We start from the raw sequence: 20,380 nt of genomic DNA, 5'->3' as shown, positions 1-20,380 counted from the left end.
AACCTTTGGGCATCCTTATTACACCAGTGGCAATGTCAGGGAACCACATTTTCCCCTAGCCATCCTCTCTTCGGGTCGTTCATCTGCTGCCTCTCATCCAGGAGATGGGCTAGTGAAGCCAGCCTTGGCTGTCCCCCACTCTGATCAGTGCCCTGCGAATGTAGCTCGCTTGCTGATCCCCAGCAGTGAACTCATCCACAGCTGTCCAAGTAGCAGTGAAATCCACGTTAGCAATAGCAGAGGGCTGTTTCTGTGCAGCTCTCGGCTAATGGAAGTGGCGTCTCAGCAGGAGGATGGCTGAGGGCCGTGCCCTGGGCGACTGAGCCGAGTGTATTTTGGTCAGAAACTCCCCTGCTGACATTTAGCCTTCTCCTGCTGAGTTATTATGTATGAGTGGACACTGTTACTTTGAGTGTTACATCCCCTGTGGATTCAGCAGTTAGTAGGGTTGATATAGAGGGTCCGGAACTAGAACCCCAGATCTGAATTCCCCCCTGTTCCTTCAAACTTTGGCCACGGTCAGAATCGAAACCTGGATCTAGAGCTTAACTTCTCCTAATGTTGGGTCGTTTGGATCTGGAGTGCTAGTTTGGCCCATTCTAGTGCTAGGAGCAAGCCACACGTTCAGATCAGGAAGGGGGTTTAGGAAAAGCCCCACTGGGTTTGGGCCCAGCTCTGTTTCTGTGAACTACAGATTGCTACGTGTTAAGTCCAGAAGGGACTGTTTTGATTATCTAGCCTGACCTCCTGCATAATACAGACCAGAGGATTTCACCTGGTAATTCCTGCGTCTAGACCAGTAACTTGTGGTTGAAGTAGGGCATCTCTTTTAGCAAGGCATTCAGTCTCAATGTAGACTCCAAACGATGGACAATTTACCATATCCCTTGGTACAGAGACCTCCTTGGCAGGTAAAGCTTCCCTGCCATGCAGTACAAGGGAGAGAGAGAAAGCCCTCACTCTCCTTACGCTGCAGCAGCATAGTGGTTGTGGACCTGTTCCATCTGCATTACAAAATGCTTGCCAGGCAAATGCTTTCCAACGACCTCTGTTGACAAGACACTCTCCCTGCAAAGAGCTCTCAGCCTGGAGCAGCTAGCTGCCTTCAGCCTGTGGAGACACAGGGAGCCGTTCAGTGGAACCCTGGCCCCTGCAGAAACATTTGTGATTCAGTTCCACTTGGCACCATGCTAGAGGGCCTCTGTGGTGACATGCGGCCCCCAATAGCAGTGACAGCAGCAAGAAGATATTAAGGAGAGTTAGGGCATCTTTGTATGGCAGGACACTTTCCGGACACTCCTAGTTCCCCAGGCTGACAGGGGAGGGATCTTGTGGCTGATACACTATGGCAGTTCATGAGATGTCTCCCTGACTCATGCTGCAAACAACCAGTGGAGCTCCCAGGGAAGGGAGCAGCTTGCCAGTGCCTGTTCTTGATGTTTTCCTAATGGCATTTTCCTAATGCTGTGGTGCTCTGTGCTCTTAGGGGGCATGTCCCTTCATCCCTCCCCCCACAGCACTGACCCTGGGGTTTGTAGCATCAACAATTTATCCTGTGCGGAGGGTAAATTGCAGTGTAATAATAATCAGTATTAATGGTGAGCCCAGGCCAAAACCCCAGATCTCAACATGAGGGTGTTTGGAATCTGAACCCTGGTGTGAAATTTACAAATGGCTCTTAAGGATAACTGTCGGAGGGCAGTAGATCCCTGCATAGAAAAGCAGAGCTCTTCTGCTGATTCACACTAGCAGCCAGACCCGGTGGGTCCTACTAGCTTCAGCTGAGGAATACAAAAATCTTGGAGTGTCTCTCTCATAAAGCAGAGAGAACTAGGGAAGGGACAGAGGCCCTGCAGAGAAAAAAAACAAAGGAAGGGCTAAACTCAGGAGGAAGCTTAGGCTGAGGGATGTGCTTTGTTCTTAAGAATAAAGGAAACCCCCAAGAAAGCAGGGTGAGCTTGGGACGCAGTCATTTTTATTTATTTATTTATTTATTTATTTATTACAACTGTTGTTGAAACCAACTCTTGAGCCTATTCCAGAGTGATGTAACTTAGCCCCATCCACAAAGGCTGTAACAGTGGCCAAGGCAGCACATCTGGGCCCAGGGAAATGTTGTCAAGGAGGTTGATTGATGGATCTGTTTAATTGGTTTTATGCTGCTGCCCATCCCTGTAGTATCTGGGCGCCTGCCAGGTCAAATCAGTAGCAGTAGTGAAGTCCTGGTGGCAGCAGTCACCTGTCACCACTCTCTGAGTTATGCTGCCCAAGAACAGTTGGCGCCACTGTTCCTGCCATGTCACATAGACAGGTTAGCAGTATGTTGTGTTCCACTGTGTGAAAGGTTGTGGAGAGGTCCAGCTTTGCGAGCGTGGGGATCTTACCTCCATGGTCCATGACCACAAGAAGGTTGTCTTCTAGTGCCACCAGAACTGTCTCTGCTGTGCCCTGGCCCCTGACGGGGAGACATCTAGGTTCGTGGCTGACGTTGCATGCTGTTGGAGTTTGATGATTACTACTGGCTCAATTATTTTGCGTAGGAATGGGAGGTGGGCGATGGGACGGTAGTTGGAGAGAACTTTGGGGTCATGTGATGGCTTCTTGAGGATTGGGGCAACTATGGTATTTTTCTCGAGGTTTGGGAGGTTTGTGTCTCTGAAGGAGACCCTGGCTGTTTGCATTAGTAGTGGGCACAGTTGTTCTTCACTAGCTTTTACCAGCCAGGAGGGGCATGGGTGTATTTCACAGGCTGTGGCTGTAATATTTTCCTGGGCTGAAAGAAAAGGATCCTTAAATTGCTAGAGAGCCTGGGCTGGGCTGCACGGCTGCTGGAGGAGTTCAAGAACCGGGTCAGAAAGGAAGCTGTGTCTGTGAAGCAGGCATTTAAGCCTGAACAGCAGTTCCCCCATTTCTGGCCTCTTCGTTCCTCTTGATCTGTTAAAATGCCAAGCTTACTTGCAGCTCTTTCTTGCTAAATGTGACAGTCCCTGTGGCTGGGGCTGGCTTGTGCACCCATTACTCACGCTGGTGAGAAGTTACTGTTGTTAATTGTATGACAGTAGCACCTAGGGACCCGAACTGAGGTCAGGGCCCCATTGTGCTAGGGGCTGTACATGCACGTAGTGAGAGACAGCCGCTGCCCCCAAGACAGTAAACAAATAGACAAAGCCTAGAGGGGATGCAGAGGCCCAGAGAGGGAACTGGTCACACAGCAGGTCAAGGGCAGAGCAGGGAATAGAATCCCTGGTATCTGTCCCATCAACTCTCTGTCACCTAATGTGCAGACCTTTCTTGCCCTCTCTTCTCCCTCTCTTAGTTTCCTCGGCGACTGAGTTCTGTATTTCTGACTGGCTTGTGTGAAAGGCTGTCTGTGCCAAAGGCAGTCGCCTTGTGTTGTATCCATGCAGTCACCATGGAGGGGCCCGAAGACATTGTCATGTGTCTGCTGAAAGTCTTTTGTAAGGGAGTCAAATTTCTTCCACTAATCCTCACAGGAGGGTTTGACTCCTCTTTAAATAGCCAAACTTCATTCAGAAACATCTAATTAGCAGAGGCCTTGTTTTGAATGGCTCGCTTGGAAATAATGCCCCTGCGAATTTGGAGAATCCATCTCATAGGGATTCGGGTGACCTGTGTTGAACTCGTTAAACGTTTTACTGAGACAGGGTCTGGGTCCCTGCGCTCCAGAGCTTCCTAGCAACCAGACGTTAATTACAGACCGAGGAGGAATTAAGTGCAAGCCTAAAACTGGAGTCCTGAGGGAGCTTTGTGGCTTATTTTGTTCTGATTTCCTGCTCCTTTCATGGCGCCTGAGACTTGATGATGCTTCAGACTTGTAATCCCAAGAGAAGAGTTATTATTCGGAATCTCTTCAGCCTTCAAAAGAGCTGTTGCGTTTTAGGACCATTTCCCAGGACTACGTAATCTGCTCAGATGTAACGGGCTGGGGCAGGGGAGCTTGTACCTTCCTCTGGAGTCTGCTGGTTTTAGGGTGCAGTAAAGGGCGCTCTGTCTGCCCTCCTTTAATCCCATAGACCCTTTGCTCAGAATCGTTCAGGTCCCTGGGAGTGAATAATGATGGTGATACTGTTTGTGACATGAGCTGAAGCTACTCAGTGCCGGAGAGAGAGCGCCTTGCTCGTGGTGAAGAGTAGGCCCTATTGAAGCAGGTGGTGCCCCATGTAGGGTGCTAAGTAGTGTTGCCTACAGCATAAAGCACTGGACTGGGACTCAGGAGACCACAGTTCTATTCCCAGCTCTGCCAGTGGCCTGCTGCTGTAGGACCTCGGGCAAGTCACTTCATCTCCCAGGGCCTCAGTTCTCCTCATCTGTACAATGGGAGTAAAGCACTAGCAATTAGTAGTGAAAGGCTATCACAGCCTGCCCCTGAGACTGCAAGCAGGGAGCAGTCTTTTCAATCCATGTGTATACAGTGCCTAGCACAGTGGAGCCCAGCTCCCTGCCTGGGGCCCCTAGGCACCACCTCAGTCATAACAGCAGAGGTGCTATAGGTAGTAGAAATCCTTAGCACTGATATTCACTTTGCAAACACACATGAGCTCCTGCAAGCTCCCCCGGGGGCGTAGCAGCGCTGGAAGGGAAACCTGAGCTGCAGAGAGGTGAAGGGACTTGCCGAAGGCCACAGATTGGTTCGGTGTTAGGGCAGGGATCAGTGTCAAGGAGCCCCCTTGCTCCCCATCCTGTTCTCAGACTCAACCGTGGTATGTGATTGTCCCATGCATTGATTAATAGTGGCCAGTCTATCCACTCAGTCTCTGCTTCCTCTCTCATCAGACCTGGCACAAGGGCACCTGCAGCTGGGCCACCTGGGCAGGGGTTTCCGGGCAGAGCCAACCTCCATTTCCCCCTCGGAGGTGGAACGCCAGTCCCCGACAACTGTGCGCTACCGAAGGAACAACCAGCGCCGCTTCTCCATGGAGGCAAGTACTGGGCGGGGTGAGGAGGAGGTGCATGGAGGAGGAGCTCCTGTGGTTCTCATAGATGGGAGGCAGTTGTCTAGGACGTGGGGTGGGGGGCATGGGGAGTATGTAGGCTGTCAGGCACTGCTCCCTGAATGCCTGTTTAAGGTTCTCAGCTATGTCGGGTGCTTTAGACACTAACTCTGTGCTGGCCCTGTCTGCAGGATGTCAGCAAGCGGCTCTCCCTGCCTGTGGACATCCGTCTGCCCCCGGAGTTCCTGCAGAAGCTGCAGATGGACAATCCAGAGTTCCCCAAGACCTTCAGCAGGATGTCTCGACGGGCTTCCCTCGTGAGTCACACAGCTCAGGGGGTCTGGGTCTAGGGGGAATTGTGTCAGGCTCATGACACAATGCACATATGCCACTGCTCACAGCTGTGTGTTTAAATCCCCATGCACTCACGTGTGCAAATTCCCATGTGAATGCCCATCCACCCACGTTCCCACACATGCACATCTCCGCCAGCCCACATGTACACACTGATGCAAGTAAATCGCTATTGCACACAACTACGAGTGTAAACCATCTCACACTCGTGCCTACACTTGCGTAAATCCTCACCATGCACATGCTCGCACCTATGTGTGCAAATCCCATGTCCATGTGCAGTGCAAATCCCCACCTGTCTGCGTGCATACTGCTACGGGTGCAAATCCCCTGCTGCACATGTGCCTGCACCCAGCCGTGTAACTCCCCACACTTGCCCCTCACATTCAGACACTCCCACGTGCCCACACTAAGGTTTGATTCTTTGAAAGGATGGGGACTGAAAACCACTTGACATTTAAGAAGCACCTGCTAGCGGCCGCCGCTCCTAGTTAAAATGCAAACGCCGATAAATAATGAATTAGTCTTCGTACTAATTTCAGAGTTTCACTTTCTGTATAGCACAACATCAGCATGCACAACGGCGACACCACAGCACCTTATTTACGACTATGCCAGCGTGCTTCCCAGGCACCAGAAACACTCTGTGTTGCCCAGTCACTGGGTCCGAGGCCTTGGCAAGCCTTTGACAGACATCTAGCCCCAAGTGGGAAGAATGGTGTAAGCTGATGTACTGACAGCGCACGCCGACCTGTGCAGTCTCTTGTGTCTATTGAATAACATATACCTGGGTGAAGCGAGTGTTCCATAAATATTAATAATCCTGTCAATGAATAATGCGTGTTTCTGTAACACTCTCCACGTGGCGGTATGCCGTTCGTAGGCTTTCAGATCACGTCCAGCCTCCCTCACCTTCCAACAGTCACGTTATTATCTCCATCAACTGTGCAAAATAGACTGATGTAGTTGCTCCTGTGGGAGATGGATTGTTCAGGGGAGTGGGAGTGGTGCTACTGACACTATTGACCTCACAAGTCGCTAGTTCAAATCCATCTCGTGTCAGCAGCTAGACTGTAAGTCTAATCCATCTCTGTGTTTTGGCGGCTTGTGTGAAATGAGTGTGAAATGAGTGGGTGGGATAGGCGCTGATTGGAAAATGCGGGGGGGGAGGGGAGTGATGGCAGAGAGGCCAGAGAGACTGACCTATGTTCTGTATAGGTTGGTTCCTCCAGGTTCCCACTTGTAAGGGGGATTGTGTCCCTGCTGCAGCCCATGAAATTCCTGCTCCGTGGATAAATAGTCTCCACGACTTGCCACCAGTTTAAAATTCACACACCATTTTCCTGTTCAACTCCAATCAGACGACCGTGATGTTCTTTATTCTGAGAGAATATGACAAACAATTTCTCTGCTCCATGGACGGTGACTGCGCTGTTCCAGAACTCCCTGTCGAGCGACAGCTGTCTCTCTAGCACCGCCTACTGATGGAGAGATGGCATGTGTTGTATCGATGAACAGAATGCTGGGAATCATTAAGAAAGGGATAGAGAATAGACAGAAAATATCATGTTGCCTCTATATAAATCCATGGTATGCACGCATCTTGAATACTGTGTACAGATGTGGTCGCCCCATCTCAAAAAAGATATATTGGAATTGAAAAAGGTTCAGAAAAGGGCAACAAAAATGCTTAGGGGTATGGAATGGCTTCCGTATGAGGCGAGATTAATAAGACTGGGACTTTCCAGCTAGGAAAAGAGACGACTAAGGGGACATATTATTGAGATCTATAAAATCATGACTGGTGTAGAGAAAGTAGATAAGGAAGTGTTGTTTACTTCTTCTCATAACACAAGAACGGGGTCACCAAATGAAATTAATAGGCAGCAGGTTTAAAACAAACGAAAGGAAGTATTTCTTCACACAACGCACAGTCAACCTGTGGAACTCCTTGCCAGAGGATGTTGTGAAGGCCAAGACCGTAACAGGGTTAAAAAAAGATAAATTCATGGAGGATAGGTCCATCAATGGCTATGAGCCAGGATGAGCAGGAATGGTGTCCCTAGCCTCTGTTTGCCAGAAGCTGGGAACGAGCGACGGGGCATGGATCACTTGAGGATTACCTGTTCTGTTCATTTCCTCTGGGGCACCTGGCACTTGCCACTGTCGGAAGACAGGATACTGGGCTAGATGGCCCTTTGATCTGACCCAGTAGGGTCGTTCTTATGTTCTTATTATGGTACATATCAAAAAGTGGAAAGCCACTGCACTTCCCTGAGATAAGAGTTGTGTTTGTGACTGTCCTGTACATAAACACATACCAGGTGTGTGAAAGAGACATATTAGTTATGTCACAGGAACACCTATCCATGGGATTCTTTCATCGACCTAGCAGTATGTACGCTGAGTCTTAGATTGGCTTAACACATCGCATGGGAAGCTAAATTTTTCACAGCCCTGAACGATGTAGTTAGGTCCCCTTAATGTTATAGTGTAGACCGGGCCTCAGAGATAGTCCCTGCCCCAATGTGTTTAAAATCTAAATAGACAAAGGCCGTGTCATTTTCTCATTGGGAAACTGAGGCACAGAGAGATTAACAGCCTTGCTGATGGTCACACAGAGAGTCTGTGGTAGGAACTCAACCCAGATCTCCTGAGTCTCCATCCAGGGCCTTAACCGCAAGACTACCCTTGCCGGGGCTGTGTCTATGATAGTGTCTCTCTCGGTGTTACTTGAAAGAGTGACCATTGCAAACAGGAAATATCTCTTTCCTGGTTGATTTGGACAGCACCTGGGATCAAGGAACGGCATTCTACTGAAGATCAACACGTGGGAATTGACTTTTAGCACAAGGAAGGGGCTGCCTACTTGATGTGAGCCAGGGTAGGTGTCTTTGATGAAAGGGGCATCATTGCATTTAAAAAAAAAAGCTCATGTTTAAATTCAGATTTAACTGCTCAAACCTCAGGATGATGGGTGAAGGAGGGACAGATGGATAGAATGATAATGGAATCGTAGGAGCAGTGGAAGGCAATATTTCAAGCCACAGTCACATTGCAGAAGAAGACACTTAGCGCAGTGATGAAGTTAATAACTTGCGTCATAGTTCCATGGAGGGAGAAAGCAGGTATCATTTGTTTCCTTTAAGCAACCGGTTTTGGTTTCCCTGTGATTGATTGGCTGGCTGGCTGCTCTCCCCTGCAGATAGCAATAGACGTTGTGTATCTAGAACTGCTGCATGCGAACACCTGCCTTGATTTATCTCTCCCCAAAGCTCATACTGCCCAGCCTCCTTGACGTGCCCTTCAGCCGCAGGGCTAATCTTTCCTAGGGAAGGATGTTTCCTGCTGATGTTCTTCCCTTTTCTTTGCAGTCGGACATCGGATTTGGGAAGCTGGAAACCTATGTTAAATTGGAAAAACTGGGGGAGGTAAGAAGAATGTGAAATCAACTCAAGGTTGTAGATGAAGTTCAGAGCAGAGCCCAAGCTGCAAAGGATAGACCCGGAGCCAGACTTCCTCAGCGTATGGGCGTGTTTGGACCTGGGGGTTTGGTCCTGGCCCAGCGTTAGTTATAAGTAACAAGAAGTACTCAAACGTAGCACTTAGAGTTCTTTTGGGCCCGATCGAAAGACCATTGAAGCTGACAGGAATCTTGAAGTTGACTTTCATGGGCTTTGGATCAGGCTTTTTATCTTCAAAGCAATTTACAAACACTCTGTACAATCCCCGCTTCCTTCTGGGATAGCTACGTGTTGTCATTTTACAGGGGCAGAGAGGTTACGTGATTTGCCTAAGGCTACAGGGGGAATCGGTGTAGGAGCTGGAGTAGAACTCAGATGTTCATGTTACCCAGGCTTGTTCTTGTGCCAGTAGATCATTCCCACCCTCTCAGATTAAACCCTGACAAGACCATTTTCAAAGAATGGTGCCTAAAATGCACCCACAAAGCCCTTGGTTTTACAGGCAAAAGGTTAACTGGGTGCTTAGATGGCTACTTTAAATGCAGGATTGTCTTGGCCATCTGAGCTCCAGTCTTGAAAAATCTGGCCTTCAAGGTTTAAGCCCAAAACTTAGACTTCCCTCCCAAAACTCCGGGTTTACAAAAGGTATTAAATTGTGCAACGTAATACCGTATTTACAGGAGGGGAAATTGCCACCTGATCCCCTGGGTTACTGAAGTATGACATTGATTCCTATTAATATCTCGATTTATGTAACAATCCCAACCACCTTTCGTCAGCAGGGAAGATAGCTGGGTCTCTCCCACTTGAGTTAAAGGAGCAAGTCCATTAGATGGTAGCACTAGTGGGTTATTACGTTCTACGTGAACCAACCACTGGAGAGGGATTTAGCCAGTGTACACAGCTGCATTGTTACCAGTGTCACCAGTGGCTGTAAAATTATCCTGCCCTTGTTTTTCAGTCCCTTCCATCCAGTGATAAAATGCTCCCATGGACATGGGTTTGCGGTACATGCAGGGTGTCAGATCCTGGCTCCCCATAGCAGCCGTGCTCCATGCCATCCAAGTGTAAGTTCATGAGCTGTATTTCTCTGTCTGTTTCTCACAGGGCACCTACGCCACTGTCTTCAAGGGGCGCAGCAAGCTAACTGGGAACCTGGTCGCTCTGAAGGAGATCCGTCTGGAGCATGAAGAAGGGGCACCCTGCACAGCTATAAGGGAGGGTAAGGGGCAGTAGATACTTTTTGTGCTAAAAGGCATCACACACAGGGATGGACCACAGCTCTGGGACTCATGATTATAAATGGTAGCAATTTATATCCGCTTACCAGATGGCCCTGCCTCAGCACAGGGGGCTGGACTTGATGCCTTCTCAAGATCCCTTCTAACCCTATACTTCTATGATTCAAATGAGCCCATAGTTAAGGCTACAGGTATTTTTAGTAAAAGTCATGGAGAGATCACGAGCAGTAAACAAAAATTCACGGCCTGTGACCTGTCCATGACTCATACTATATACCCCTGACTAAATCTTGGGCAGGAGGGGTCGTGGATCCCGGGGGGTGGCCCAGGACCCCCGCTGGTGCTGGGGGGTCTGGGCGGTGGTGCAGCCCAGGATCCCCGCTGGTGCTGGGAGGGGGGGCCGGGCAGCGGCACACAGCCCAGGACCTCTGCTGGTGCTGGAGCAGGGAGTGTTGGTGGGGCTGGCAGGCTTCCTACCCAACTCCATGTGTCCGTGCAGCTCCTAGGGGGAGGGAATGCCAGGGGGGCTCCACGCACTGCCCCCGCCATGAGCTCCACCTTGGCAGCTCCCATTGGCCGGGAACTGCAGCCAATGGGAGCTGTGGGGATGGTATCTGCAAGCAGGGACAGCGCGCAGAGCTCCCAGCCCCTCCACCTAGGTCAGGAGCTGCTGGGACATGCCGGCCGCTTCCGGGGAGCCCCCCCTGACTGTGTGAAAAGGGGGATGATGCCTGCAATAGAAAGCTAGTAGCGAATCAGCTTTGCCTTAGGGCTGGATGGGCAGCTCAGCCAGCCAATCCAAACCCACTCAGTCCTGAAGGACTGACTCTTCCATCTGCAAAACACTGACCCGGTCCATGAGGACCAGATATTGGGACCAACCAGCCCTGCCCAGGCAGGTTTCCACCCCTCATGACAAAGTATGCCAACAATGGACCCTCATAGCTAACGCTGCCTTCTCCTTTCCTTGCAGTTTCCCTGCTGAAGAACCTGAAACATGCAAACATTGTGACCCTCCATGATTTCATCCACACTGAGCGCTCCCTCACCCTTGTCTTTGAGTACCTGGTGAGTCCAAGGGCTGCTTGCCTGGGTGCTTGGTCTTGTGCTGGGGCAGTCTGGACACCCAAACTTTCCCCTGCTGCGAAAGGGATGGGGGCTCATTCCAGACACGGAAATGGTTCATGGAGTGATGAGAAGTGCTGGTTGCAACAACAACAACAACAACAAAAAAGGCAGGGGGAATCATGGGGAACAAAAAAATTTTGTGTTTTTCAAAATTCTGAAAATTTCCACACTTTGAGAATTCCCTGACCTGCTTTGTAATAGGTCAAAAAAGGGAACATTTCACAGTAATTTAATCAGCTATTTCCCTGATTTTTTTTTTACGTTACTATCTGTTTATTTAGGAAGCATTGACGGGTTTATAAATCCTTGCCATGTAAATATCAGAAACAAAACCATCACCATTCCAACAATGAGCTTTTGTTTAAAGAGACATTATGCAGGAATATAGACATCAGATTGCTCTGTGTACCAGGGAGTTACCATATTGCAGCCTGAACATCATTACAACACCCACACGATATTAACATTTGATAGATAGGCCTGGTCTCTTCAATATGTGCAATCAGAGATTTCACTCCATATTTTTTAATTAACAAAATATTTATTCACTTCTAATAACAATTGTCTGCTCTGAGCTCCTGTGTAACATGGACCATAGAATTTCACCCAGAGATTACTGCATCAAGCCTGTTCACTTGTGTTTGAAATGAGTTTTCCTAGCCCTCCATCTCCACCCATTCCCCCGAGCCACTTTGGGGAGGGTTTGGGATGATCGTAATGGTTCTTTCTGACCATAACTTCTGTAAATCAGTGAAAAAGGCTTCAGGAAAATCTGTGAAAAAGGGCGGTGGGATTTAGCCACCCAACCTTTGTCAAACCTCACTCACCATGCTCAGCTTGTGCACCAACCGCTTGACCATCGCCATGTGTTGTCAGTAACTTGCGGGGCACACGGTTATTTGTGGTCACTGAGAAGGTTCCTTCGGGACATGCTTGTCATTGCAGGAAAATGACCTAAAGCAATATCTGGATAACTGCGGGAACCTGATGAATGTGCACAACGTGAAGGTACGAGACCACTATCTTGCAGAAGGGGTTTACAAACTCTCAGGGGATGCTCTATCGTGGCCATGTTGAAGACCCAAGGAACTGACTCGAGGTGCATTGCAGTCGTTGGGGGCTCAAACAGTCACACTCAGATTATTCAGATGATCCCATCCAGTGTGCATTATCGTGTACTTCTCAACAGTGAATTCATCTGCCATCGCAATGCCCATTCACTTAGCATTGTTAGACGCCTCTGAAGTTCCTCACCATTTTCTCTGGCCTGGACTAACCTGAATAAATTAGTGTCATCTGCAAACCCTGTTCACCCCCTTTCCTCAACTAGTTGTCTGTATTACCATTCATCCGAGGGTGATTTCATTTCCTTCCTTGCATCTTATTGCAGGACCTTGTCAACGGTTTTTAGAAAGTTCCCGAGACAGAGACTCCGCCCCTTGTCCAGCTCCTAGCATAGTGGGGTGTTTGGTGTTAGTCTCTTGGCAAATGAGGAAACTGACTTTGTTAAGAACTGAGTGCAGCTACACTGGGGGGAGAGGAGCACGCTTCATAACTTCTGGAGACCGAGCTGACTGCACACCCCAAGAACTCCTTGCATCCCTCCATTACCCTCTATTTCAGAGCCTCCCTGCAACTACTCCTCAATCTCCCCCCCCACCGGGAGTCCTGTGTGCCCCCCATGTCGCCCTCCACCATACCAGAGTTCCCCATTCTTCCCCCCATCCATGTTATAGACTCTGTCTGCTCCCTTTCCTCACAATCCCACCTCCCCACCCCTGTGCTCAGGGCTCTGTGTATCCCCCACCATATCAGGCCCCCCGGTTTCCCTCCTCCCACCAGGAAAGGTGTGGGCCTCCCATTCCCCCTTCCTCAGCACCATTGATTTTTGTCTGGGAGAGAAGTTATTCAGGATGTCAGCATATTAGACTGTCTTGGGAGGATGAGCAGGGCTATCGTTATGCTGGACAGCAATAGCAGGGGCCATCAATTCAGTTCTTTAATCTGTAGACAATTGCAGAGGTGCTTGAAGCTGTGGCTGCGCTAAACACATGGCCGGGGCACTATGCGTCCCACATTTCCCCCCTTCTGGTTTTCCGATTTTCCCTAAAATTGGTACGGTTCTGCCCCTGGATGCCTAGAACATTCCCTGCACGTTTGGAATTGATCAGATGTGGCAGAGGGAAGTTCCAGACAAACACAGAAATACCACCAATAATAATAATTATACCCAGCTCTTACATAGCGCTGTTCATCAGGAGCTCTCAAAACGCTTTTCATCCAGGGGAGTGTACGGCCTTCGCATGCTCTGCCAATGAGTAAAAAGAGAGAGAGAGAATCTAATGCTATGCTGCAAAAAAAAAAATCTCTAGGGGTGTGCAGACTTGGGCTCACGGGGCTCTTGCTACAGCGTTAAAAGCAGCCATGTATCCGTTCTGGCTCAGGCAGGACCTTGGGCTCTGAAGCCTGAGGAGGGGAGAGGCCCCAGACTGAGCCAGAACAGGTCCGTGGCTATTTTTAGCACGGTAGCTCGTGTCTGAGTCCGTTGAGCCAGGTTCTGAGACTCACTGCCATGCAGTGTCAATGTATTCTTAGGGTCAGATTGGCATTGACACGCTGAAGGCCAGACTGTGTAAAGACTCCCTGGCTGTGTAAAGGGGCCTCAAAGTGGACATGAACGTAATTTAGAAAGTCAGTGTAATTTGCAGCCACGTTAAGGCCCCTGCCTGCTGCCACATTGGTGTAAAGGGGCCTTAGTGTGCATGTGAATATCGCCTGTATTCTTGTGCTCCAGGCTGGAGACGCGGCAGTTCTGGCTTTGCACATTGCTCCATCCAGGGGTGGCACCTGTACATCGTTTGAAATCAATCCAGAGCTGTCCACTGTGATTTTTATTCCCCGTTATAGGGTCCCAAGCCCATTGCAGGTTCTGCTTGTCCCTACTGTGTGCTGAACAACATGCCAAACACTGCTCTCCCTCTGCTCTCCCCCCTTCTGCTCCCCTCCCCAAGATCTTCCTGTTCCAGCTGCTCCGCGGCCTGTCCTACTGCCACAAGAGCAAGATCCTGCATCGAGACCTCAAACCGCAGAACCTGCTCATCAACGAAAGGGGGGAGCTAAAGCTGGCTGACTTCGGTGAGTAGGGCAGGGAGAGAACAGCGCTGGCCTGGATTCGGACAGGTTCGGGCTGTGCAGACAACAGTGGGTACCGTATGCAATCCCTGGAGCTGCAGAGCAGCATGGGGCATGGGTTCCCGAAGCAGCCTAGGACACAAGCTTGTATGCACTTCTCAAGCTGGTGCTTTAGTCAACTCTGTATGGAAACTGCCTGCTCCACTTAGCAAGGTTTCAGCTTGGTGTCTGTTCCTCTGAGGCACACAGGCTAGGGCCGGGCTTAGTCTGGGAATGCAGGGGGGCGGGACCTCTGGGGGCAGGGCTTCAGCACCTGACAGCTCCCATTTAAGCACCTAGATGCAGTGGGCCAGATTGTCAGACTGGCAGCTCCAAATCTGGCCCGCTGCATTTAGGTGCCTAGATGAGAGCTGAATTCGTTTGCAAACCTGGCCGTGCAGTTCCCTGGGATGAGCGCAGTGCTGCCACAAAACACAATAGGAGCAGTCTTGCGAACATCCCTTTCGTCTCCAGGTCTAGCCAGAGCCAAATCAATCCCTACGAAAACATATTCCAACGAGGTGGTCACGCTGTGGTATCGGCCCCCAGATGTCCTGCTGGGATCTACTGAGTACTCCACGCCCATCGATATGTGGTGAGCCGGCATCTGCATGCAGGGTGGGGTGGGACGGCTCCGTCAGAGTCCCACATTAAGATTCCAAGCTCTCCGGGACAGGGGAGTTCATTGTCTCCCATGTGTCTGTACAGCACCGAGCACTCTGCTGCCCAGTTAAATAATGTTAAATAATAACATTGGGCTGCCGCCTGCTTCAGTTTCTGTGCCATGTCCTGCATCTCGCGGGGCACAAGGTCTTTGGAGCAGGGGATGGGTCTTATCTGAACATGTGTGGTGCTGAGTGCATGGTTAGCAGTAATAATAGGGTGGTAGCTCTGGGTACTGATTTCTCTTCCAAGGGAACTAGTGGGAGCCCCATTCAAGGGCTGGGGCTGGAAGGAACCAGGCTGCACTGGACACAGGGCAGGGATGGACGAGGACAGCTTTCCCATCTCTAATTCCAATGTCTCTGCTGCTCCTTTAGGGGTGTGGGCTGCATACACTATGAAATGGTCACTGGACGGCCCATGTTCCCAGGCTCGACTGTGAAAGAAGAGCTCCATTTAATCTTCAGGCTTCTTGGTGAGTTGTCTGCATTCTCCCTTATCTCCACGAGAGGGAGGTGGCTGACTGAGTAGAGGGAAAACAGTAACCTTCCTGGTGCTCTTAGACCGGCCTTTAACTCCCTTTCTGTAAATCTGGTAGGATTTACGAGAGACTTGGTTCTCAACCAGGGGTACGCAGAGGTCTTCCAGGTGGTACATCAATTCAGCTAGGTATTTGCAAGTTTTACAACAGGCTACATAAAAAGCACTAGTGAAGTCAGTACAAACGAACATTTCATGCAGACAATGACTCATTTATACTGCTCTATATACTGTACACTGAAGTGTTAGTACAATATGTTAAAAATGAGAAAGTCAGCAATGTTTCAGTACTAGTGTGGGGTGACACTTTTGTATTTTTATGTCTGATTTTGTAAGCAAGTAGTTTTAAGTGAGGTGAAACTTGGGGTACACAAGACAAATCAGACTGAAAGGGGTACAGTACTGGAAAGGTTGAGAACCACTGTATTAGAGAATCAGGATGTTTTCTATAAGGTTTTATACCCCTCTTGTAGAATTTGATAGCAGAGAGAGAATTCTCTATTCAATTCCAGGGGATGGTTCAAACCACCTATAGAATAGCTATTGTTTTTTACCAGATTCAGTGGGGCTTTTCGACAGGGAGCTATTCTCTCTAGTGTAATCTAGTGTCATTACTAGCAGCTTTCCATAGCCCATGCACAGGGTGATGTGTCTAAACCTGCCTTTCTCCCTCAGGCTCCCCTACAGAAGACTCCTGGCCCGGAATCACATCCAACGAGGAGTTTAAGGGTTATCATTTCACCCAGTACCAAGCCCAGCCCTTGATAAATCATGCACCCAGGTATCTCCCTGGAGCAGAGACCCACACTTGCACTGTGGTTTCAGGCTGTTCACAAATGGGAGACTAGGGCGATGAGTGTTGGGGTAGGGGCTGGACTGATAGCCCCGGATATTAAGGATCTGCGCCAATCTACAGAACAGGTGCAGATGAAGCCAGCATCAGAGCAGGCCTCCTCCACTATGCCCTGCTAATGTGCATACAACATGCCCTGGAAGGACGCCCCTCCAGGGGCTCGCAGATAAGTACCCATCTGCAGGGCTTATTCCGTCCTCCTTTCTGCTGAGACTGCCACCACACCACATAGCAGTGTGAAAAATCGGGACGGGGGAGGGGGCTAATAGGGTCCTATATAAGACAAAGCCCCTAATATCGGGATGGTCCCGATAATATTGGAATGTCTGGTCACTCTACAAGGGGTGCTAATTAATACTTAGAACCCCGCCCACCAGCTGTGCAGGGCAAGGCACTGTCCCCGTTGTGCCGTGCAGTGATCGATCCTGAGCCGTAGAATAGAATTATAGAATCATAGAATATCAGAGCTGGAAGGGACCTGAGGAGGTCATCTAGTCCAACCCCCTGCTCAAAGCAGGATCAATCCCCAACTAAATCATCCGGGGTCTCTGGGGTATGGTCACAGTCTCCGTTTTTTCTCAGGCTGGACACAGAAGGGATCGACTTGCTGACGAGCCTCCTCCTGGTAAGTGGCCTGACCGTCCAGCCGGATTGCAAGGGGATGTCTTGGGTGGAGGTGCCACCATTCAGCACCCTCCACCCTGGGGCTCCAGGGGTGCTGCCTTCCTTCCTAGCTTAACATTAGTGCTACCTACCTTCTCACCGGGGGGGTGGAACAGGGGGCCTGGCCAGCTGCAGCTGGGAACACTGCACCCACAACAGCCGATCTGATGCTAACTTGGTGTCTGATCATGCGGCCGTTGGAGTCCTCTACAGGCCCTGGATCAAGCCCTCAGGGCCATAGAGCAATGGCAAGGGGTTATGGATGCAACTAAGCCATTTCTCTGCCGCTAATGCCAAGGTCTCAGTAGACCTTAATACCAACCCGCTCCCATTACTCCACCCCACTAACTGCCCTGAATTCACTCAGAAACTCTCCCCTAAGTGATGGACATGCCCTTTTACCTTCTCCTGGTTCATGTCCTCCTTGATCAGAGCCTTTGTCATTACCTTCCCTTTGGCTTTTTGAGACCAGCCCACTTGTCCCTGTATTTAAAGTCAGTGGAATTCCCGAACTCCGACTCAGCGTCTCACTTGCGTTATCTGGTCGCTCACCTTTTCTCTGCTGCCAAGTTCCTGGTTCCACTTTCCTGGATTTGCCCAGAAACACAATCCTGCCCTGCAGCTGCTGCTGACCAGAAACGAATGCCATTTCCATCACGGCACTACTCCCCGGTGCCCACGTAGGTGCCCCAGCGTGGGATTTGGACGCCGTACGGAGGGGCCCTGATTGAAGCTTGTCTCCGCCTCCTCTTCCCCGTCTTCTCCTCTCCCATGGAACCTGACACACAAACACACACACTCTATGTAGTGACACACACAGAGCACAGGTAAACACATGCGCACACACACACACACTGCTTATGTCATCGTTCACACTCACACTCAGAGCTTATGTCGACACACACACGCCTTTTTCTGTGGTTTTTACAGTATGAAGCCAAATGCCGGATCTCCGCCGAAGAGGCCCTGCGACACCCTTACTTCAAGGCGCTGGGGGACCGAGTCCAGCTCCTCCCTGACAGTGAGCACACAGATTATCCTGTTGGGGTGTCCAAGGGCAGGACCCAGCACTTCAGGGGCTGCCCGGCCAGTTGTTACATTTCTTACTGATACACTGTGGGAAGTAACACAGCCTCCCTCGTCATTTCTGAAAAACCCCTTGTCTGAGTCATGCACCTCTGTGAAGTCCCCTCGTCTGTATTAAGGGAGAGGGAGCTAGATTCAGACACGTAATAATAATACTTAGTAGATTTAGAACACTTTACAAAGAAGGTCAGGATTGTTATCCCCTTTGGACAGATAGGGAAACTGAGGCACAGAGAGAGGAAGTTACTTGCCCAAGCAGGCCAGTGGCAGAGCCAAGAATAGGACCCAGGTCGCCTAGTTCCAGTCCAGTGCTCTGGCTATACTGTACGCATGGGCACCGGGCCCAGCCAGGCGATGTGTCTAGGCTCTGTCTGCTCCCTCGTCTGCGTGAGCGCCACATTCTGGCTCAGTCCTGCACTGAGCAGGCAGGGAGCGCGTCTCACGTCAGGGCCCGGTGAAGGTGCTGAGGGGAGCTGGTAAGAACAAGGTTTCATCAAAAATGATTTTTTTTGTGTGAAAAAAATCTTGGGTTTGACAGTGTTTTTCATTGTTTGAAAAAGTTTCTAAATGGAAAATTTCAGGTTGGGGAAGAGATTTTTGGGGGGTATTTTTGAAATTGTTCATGTTGCGAGTGTGAGGAAACTCTGCCTTTTTCCCCCTATAAAAGCAGAGAAAAGGGTTAAAAAGAGTGTTATTTTCAGAGTGGTAGAGACACTTTCAGCCCTTTCTGACAATTTTCCAACTGGCATAGATAGGTTGAAGACAGTCAGAAAGTGGGCGTTCAGCAGGTTTTCTCACACTTCCTTTATTTCTGAAATGTTTCCCATGGGAAAACTGTGGTTTCCTTTGGGAAAACTGCTGTTTCCTATGGGAAAACTTCAAATGAGCATTTTTCCTGTGAAAAATTCCCACAGGAAACATTCCCATTAGCTGGCCAGTTCTAGAGCCGATCAGGAGAGAGAGCACAGGGGCACCCTCCTGCATGAATGAGAACCTGCTGAGTCAGGCGGTGGTAGGCCTAGCAGGCAAAGGCAGGGCCTTATTAATCCTCTAAGGATTGTGCTTAAGCACATGTCTGTTTAGAGATCCCCATTCCGTGGCTCTGTGCCTATTTAGAGAAAGGGAGCCAGGTACTCAGGTGGCTTGAAGCTGTGGCATAGTAGGGAGGGGAATTGTGGGTCCAGGGACACCACAGCGTGAGGGATCTGGGGACTATGGGCACTAGGGGGTGGGGAATTCTGGGCCTGTGGGTGCTGTGAGGTGGTGGATCTGGGCATGACAAGATGGAGAATTCATGGGAGCCGCAGAGTGAGCACCATGGGTGAAGCTCTGAGGGTGCATTGGTATTTGCCTTCCTATGGAAGCTCAGATCCCAGCTCTCCCAGCCAGTCAGGTTAACTCAATTTCTTCTCTCTCTCCCTTCACCCAGATGCCTCCATCTTCTCTCTGAAGGAAATACAGCTTCAAAAGGACCCTGGCTACCGAGGTTCAGCCTTTCAGCAGTCAGGTAGGACGCTGCAGCGGGGCACAGACCCCTAATCTGGGCCCCGTGGGAGGAGAGGCACTCTAGAAATGTGCAGAGCCGGAAGGCGCCATTCTCTCCTGCCGCACTTTCCATCTGTGGCTCCCGAAGTGAAGAACAAGCACATGTGTGATTAGCTGCCCAGCCCCCTAGGAGGTAGATATCGTCCTATCCCTGTTCTACAAATGGGGGAAACTGAGGCACAGAGTGGGGACTTGTCCAAGGTCACACAGTGAACCTGATTCTCCACTGCCTTGCGTCATGGGGAGTCATTTACCCCCCAGGTGTAAAACACTGCCAAGTCAGAACCCTGTGCTCTCACCAGTGGCTGTGTTTCACACCCACTTCCCTCTAGCATGAATAACAACATGAGGTGCCAGGCAGGGGGTGCCCAGGCCCAGTGAGTCGATGGGTCTAGAGTTCAGGGGCCCGATCCTCCTCTCGCTCACACCAGTTTTACACTACTATCGGCTGCAGAGTTACTCTAGATTTACACCAGTGTGAGTGAGAGCTGAATCAGGCCCCAGGTCTCCAGACCCTGTGCCATGCAGGTGATGTGTACACCGCGCTGCGGTGACCTTCTCTTCCAAGCAGCCAGGCAGGTCCCATTGTTTGTTTCTCAGATTAATGTCAGGGGAAAGTCTGTTTGGATTAGTGGGAAATGCCACAAAGCAGCCTCTCCCCATCCCCTTGCCCATGTGCAGGTGAACACACCTCAGAGTCCCCTAGCTGATCGGGAAGAG

The 20,380-nt window shown here is 50.1% G+C and overlaps 1 protein-coding gene across 2 annotated transcripts in view; it reads left to right on the top strand.

Moving 5' to 3' along the window:
* The window catches only part of CDK18 (cyclin dependent kinase 18), a 76,799-nt gene that overhangs the window by 47,908 nt on the left and 8,511 nt on the right, over positions 1–20,380 (top strand). For both annotated transcript variants that reach the window (XM_034767168.1, XM_034767169.1), the window contains exons 4-16: positions 4,795–4,940; positions 5,144–5,269; positions 8,681–8,737; positions 9,878–9,992; positions 10,985–11,079; positions 12,085–12,147; positions 14,151–14,274; positions 14,785–14,905; positions 15,351–15,448; positions 16,189–16,294; positions 16,949–16,991; positions 17,960–18,050; positions 19,545–19,622. In XM_034767168.1, the coding sequence (XP_034623059.1) occupies positions 4,795–4,940; positions 5,144–5,269; positions 8,681–8,737; positions 9,878–9,992; positions 10,985–11,079; positions 12,085–12,147; positions 14,151–14,274; positions 14,785–14,905; positions 15,351–15,448; positions 16,189–16,294; positions 16,949–16,991; positions 17,960–18,050; positions 19,545–19,622 (1,263 nt within the window). The remainder of the gene's footprint in view (positions 1–4,794; positions 4,941–5,143; positions 5,270–8,680; positions 8,738–9,877; positions 9,993–10,984; positions 11,080–12,084; positions 12,148–14,150; positions 14,275–14,784; positions 14,906–15,350; positions 15,449–16,188; positions 16,295–16,948; positions 16,992–17,959; positions 18,051–19,544; positions 19,623–20,380) is intronic.

This window comes from Trachemys scripta, chromosome 4, assembly GCF_013100865.1.
Source record: "Trachemys scripta elegans isolate TJP31775 chromosome 4, CAS_Tse_1.0, whole genome shotgun sequence".
NCBI lineage: Eukaryota > Metazoa > Chordata > Testudines > Emydidae > Trachemys > Trachemys scripta.
The sequence above is the reverse complement of the archived record's forward strand: the minus strand, read 5'-3'. Positions and strand labels throughout refer to the sequence as shown.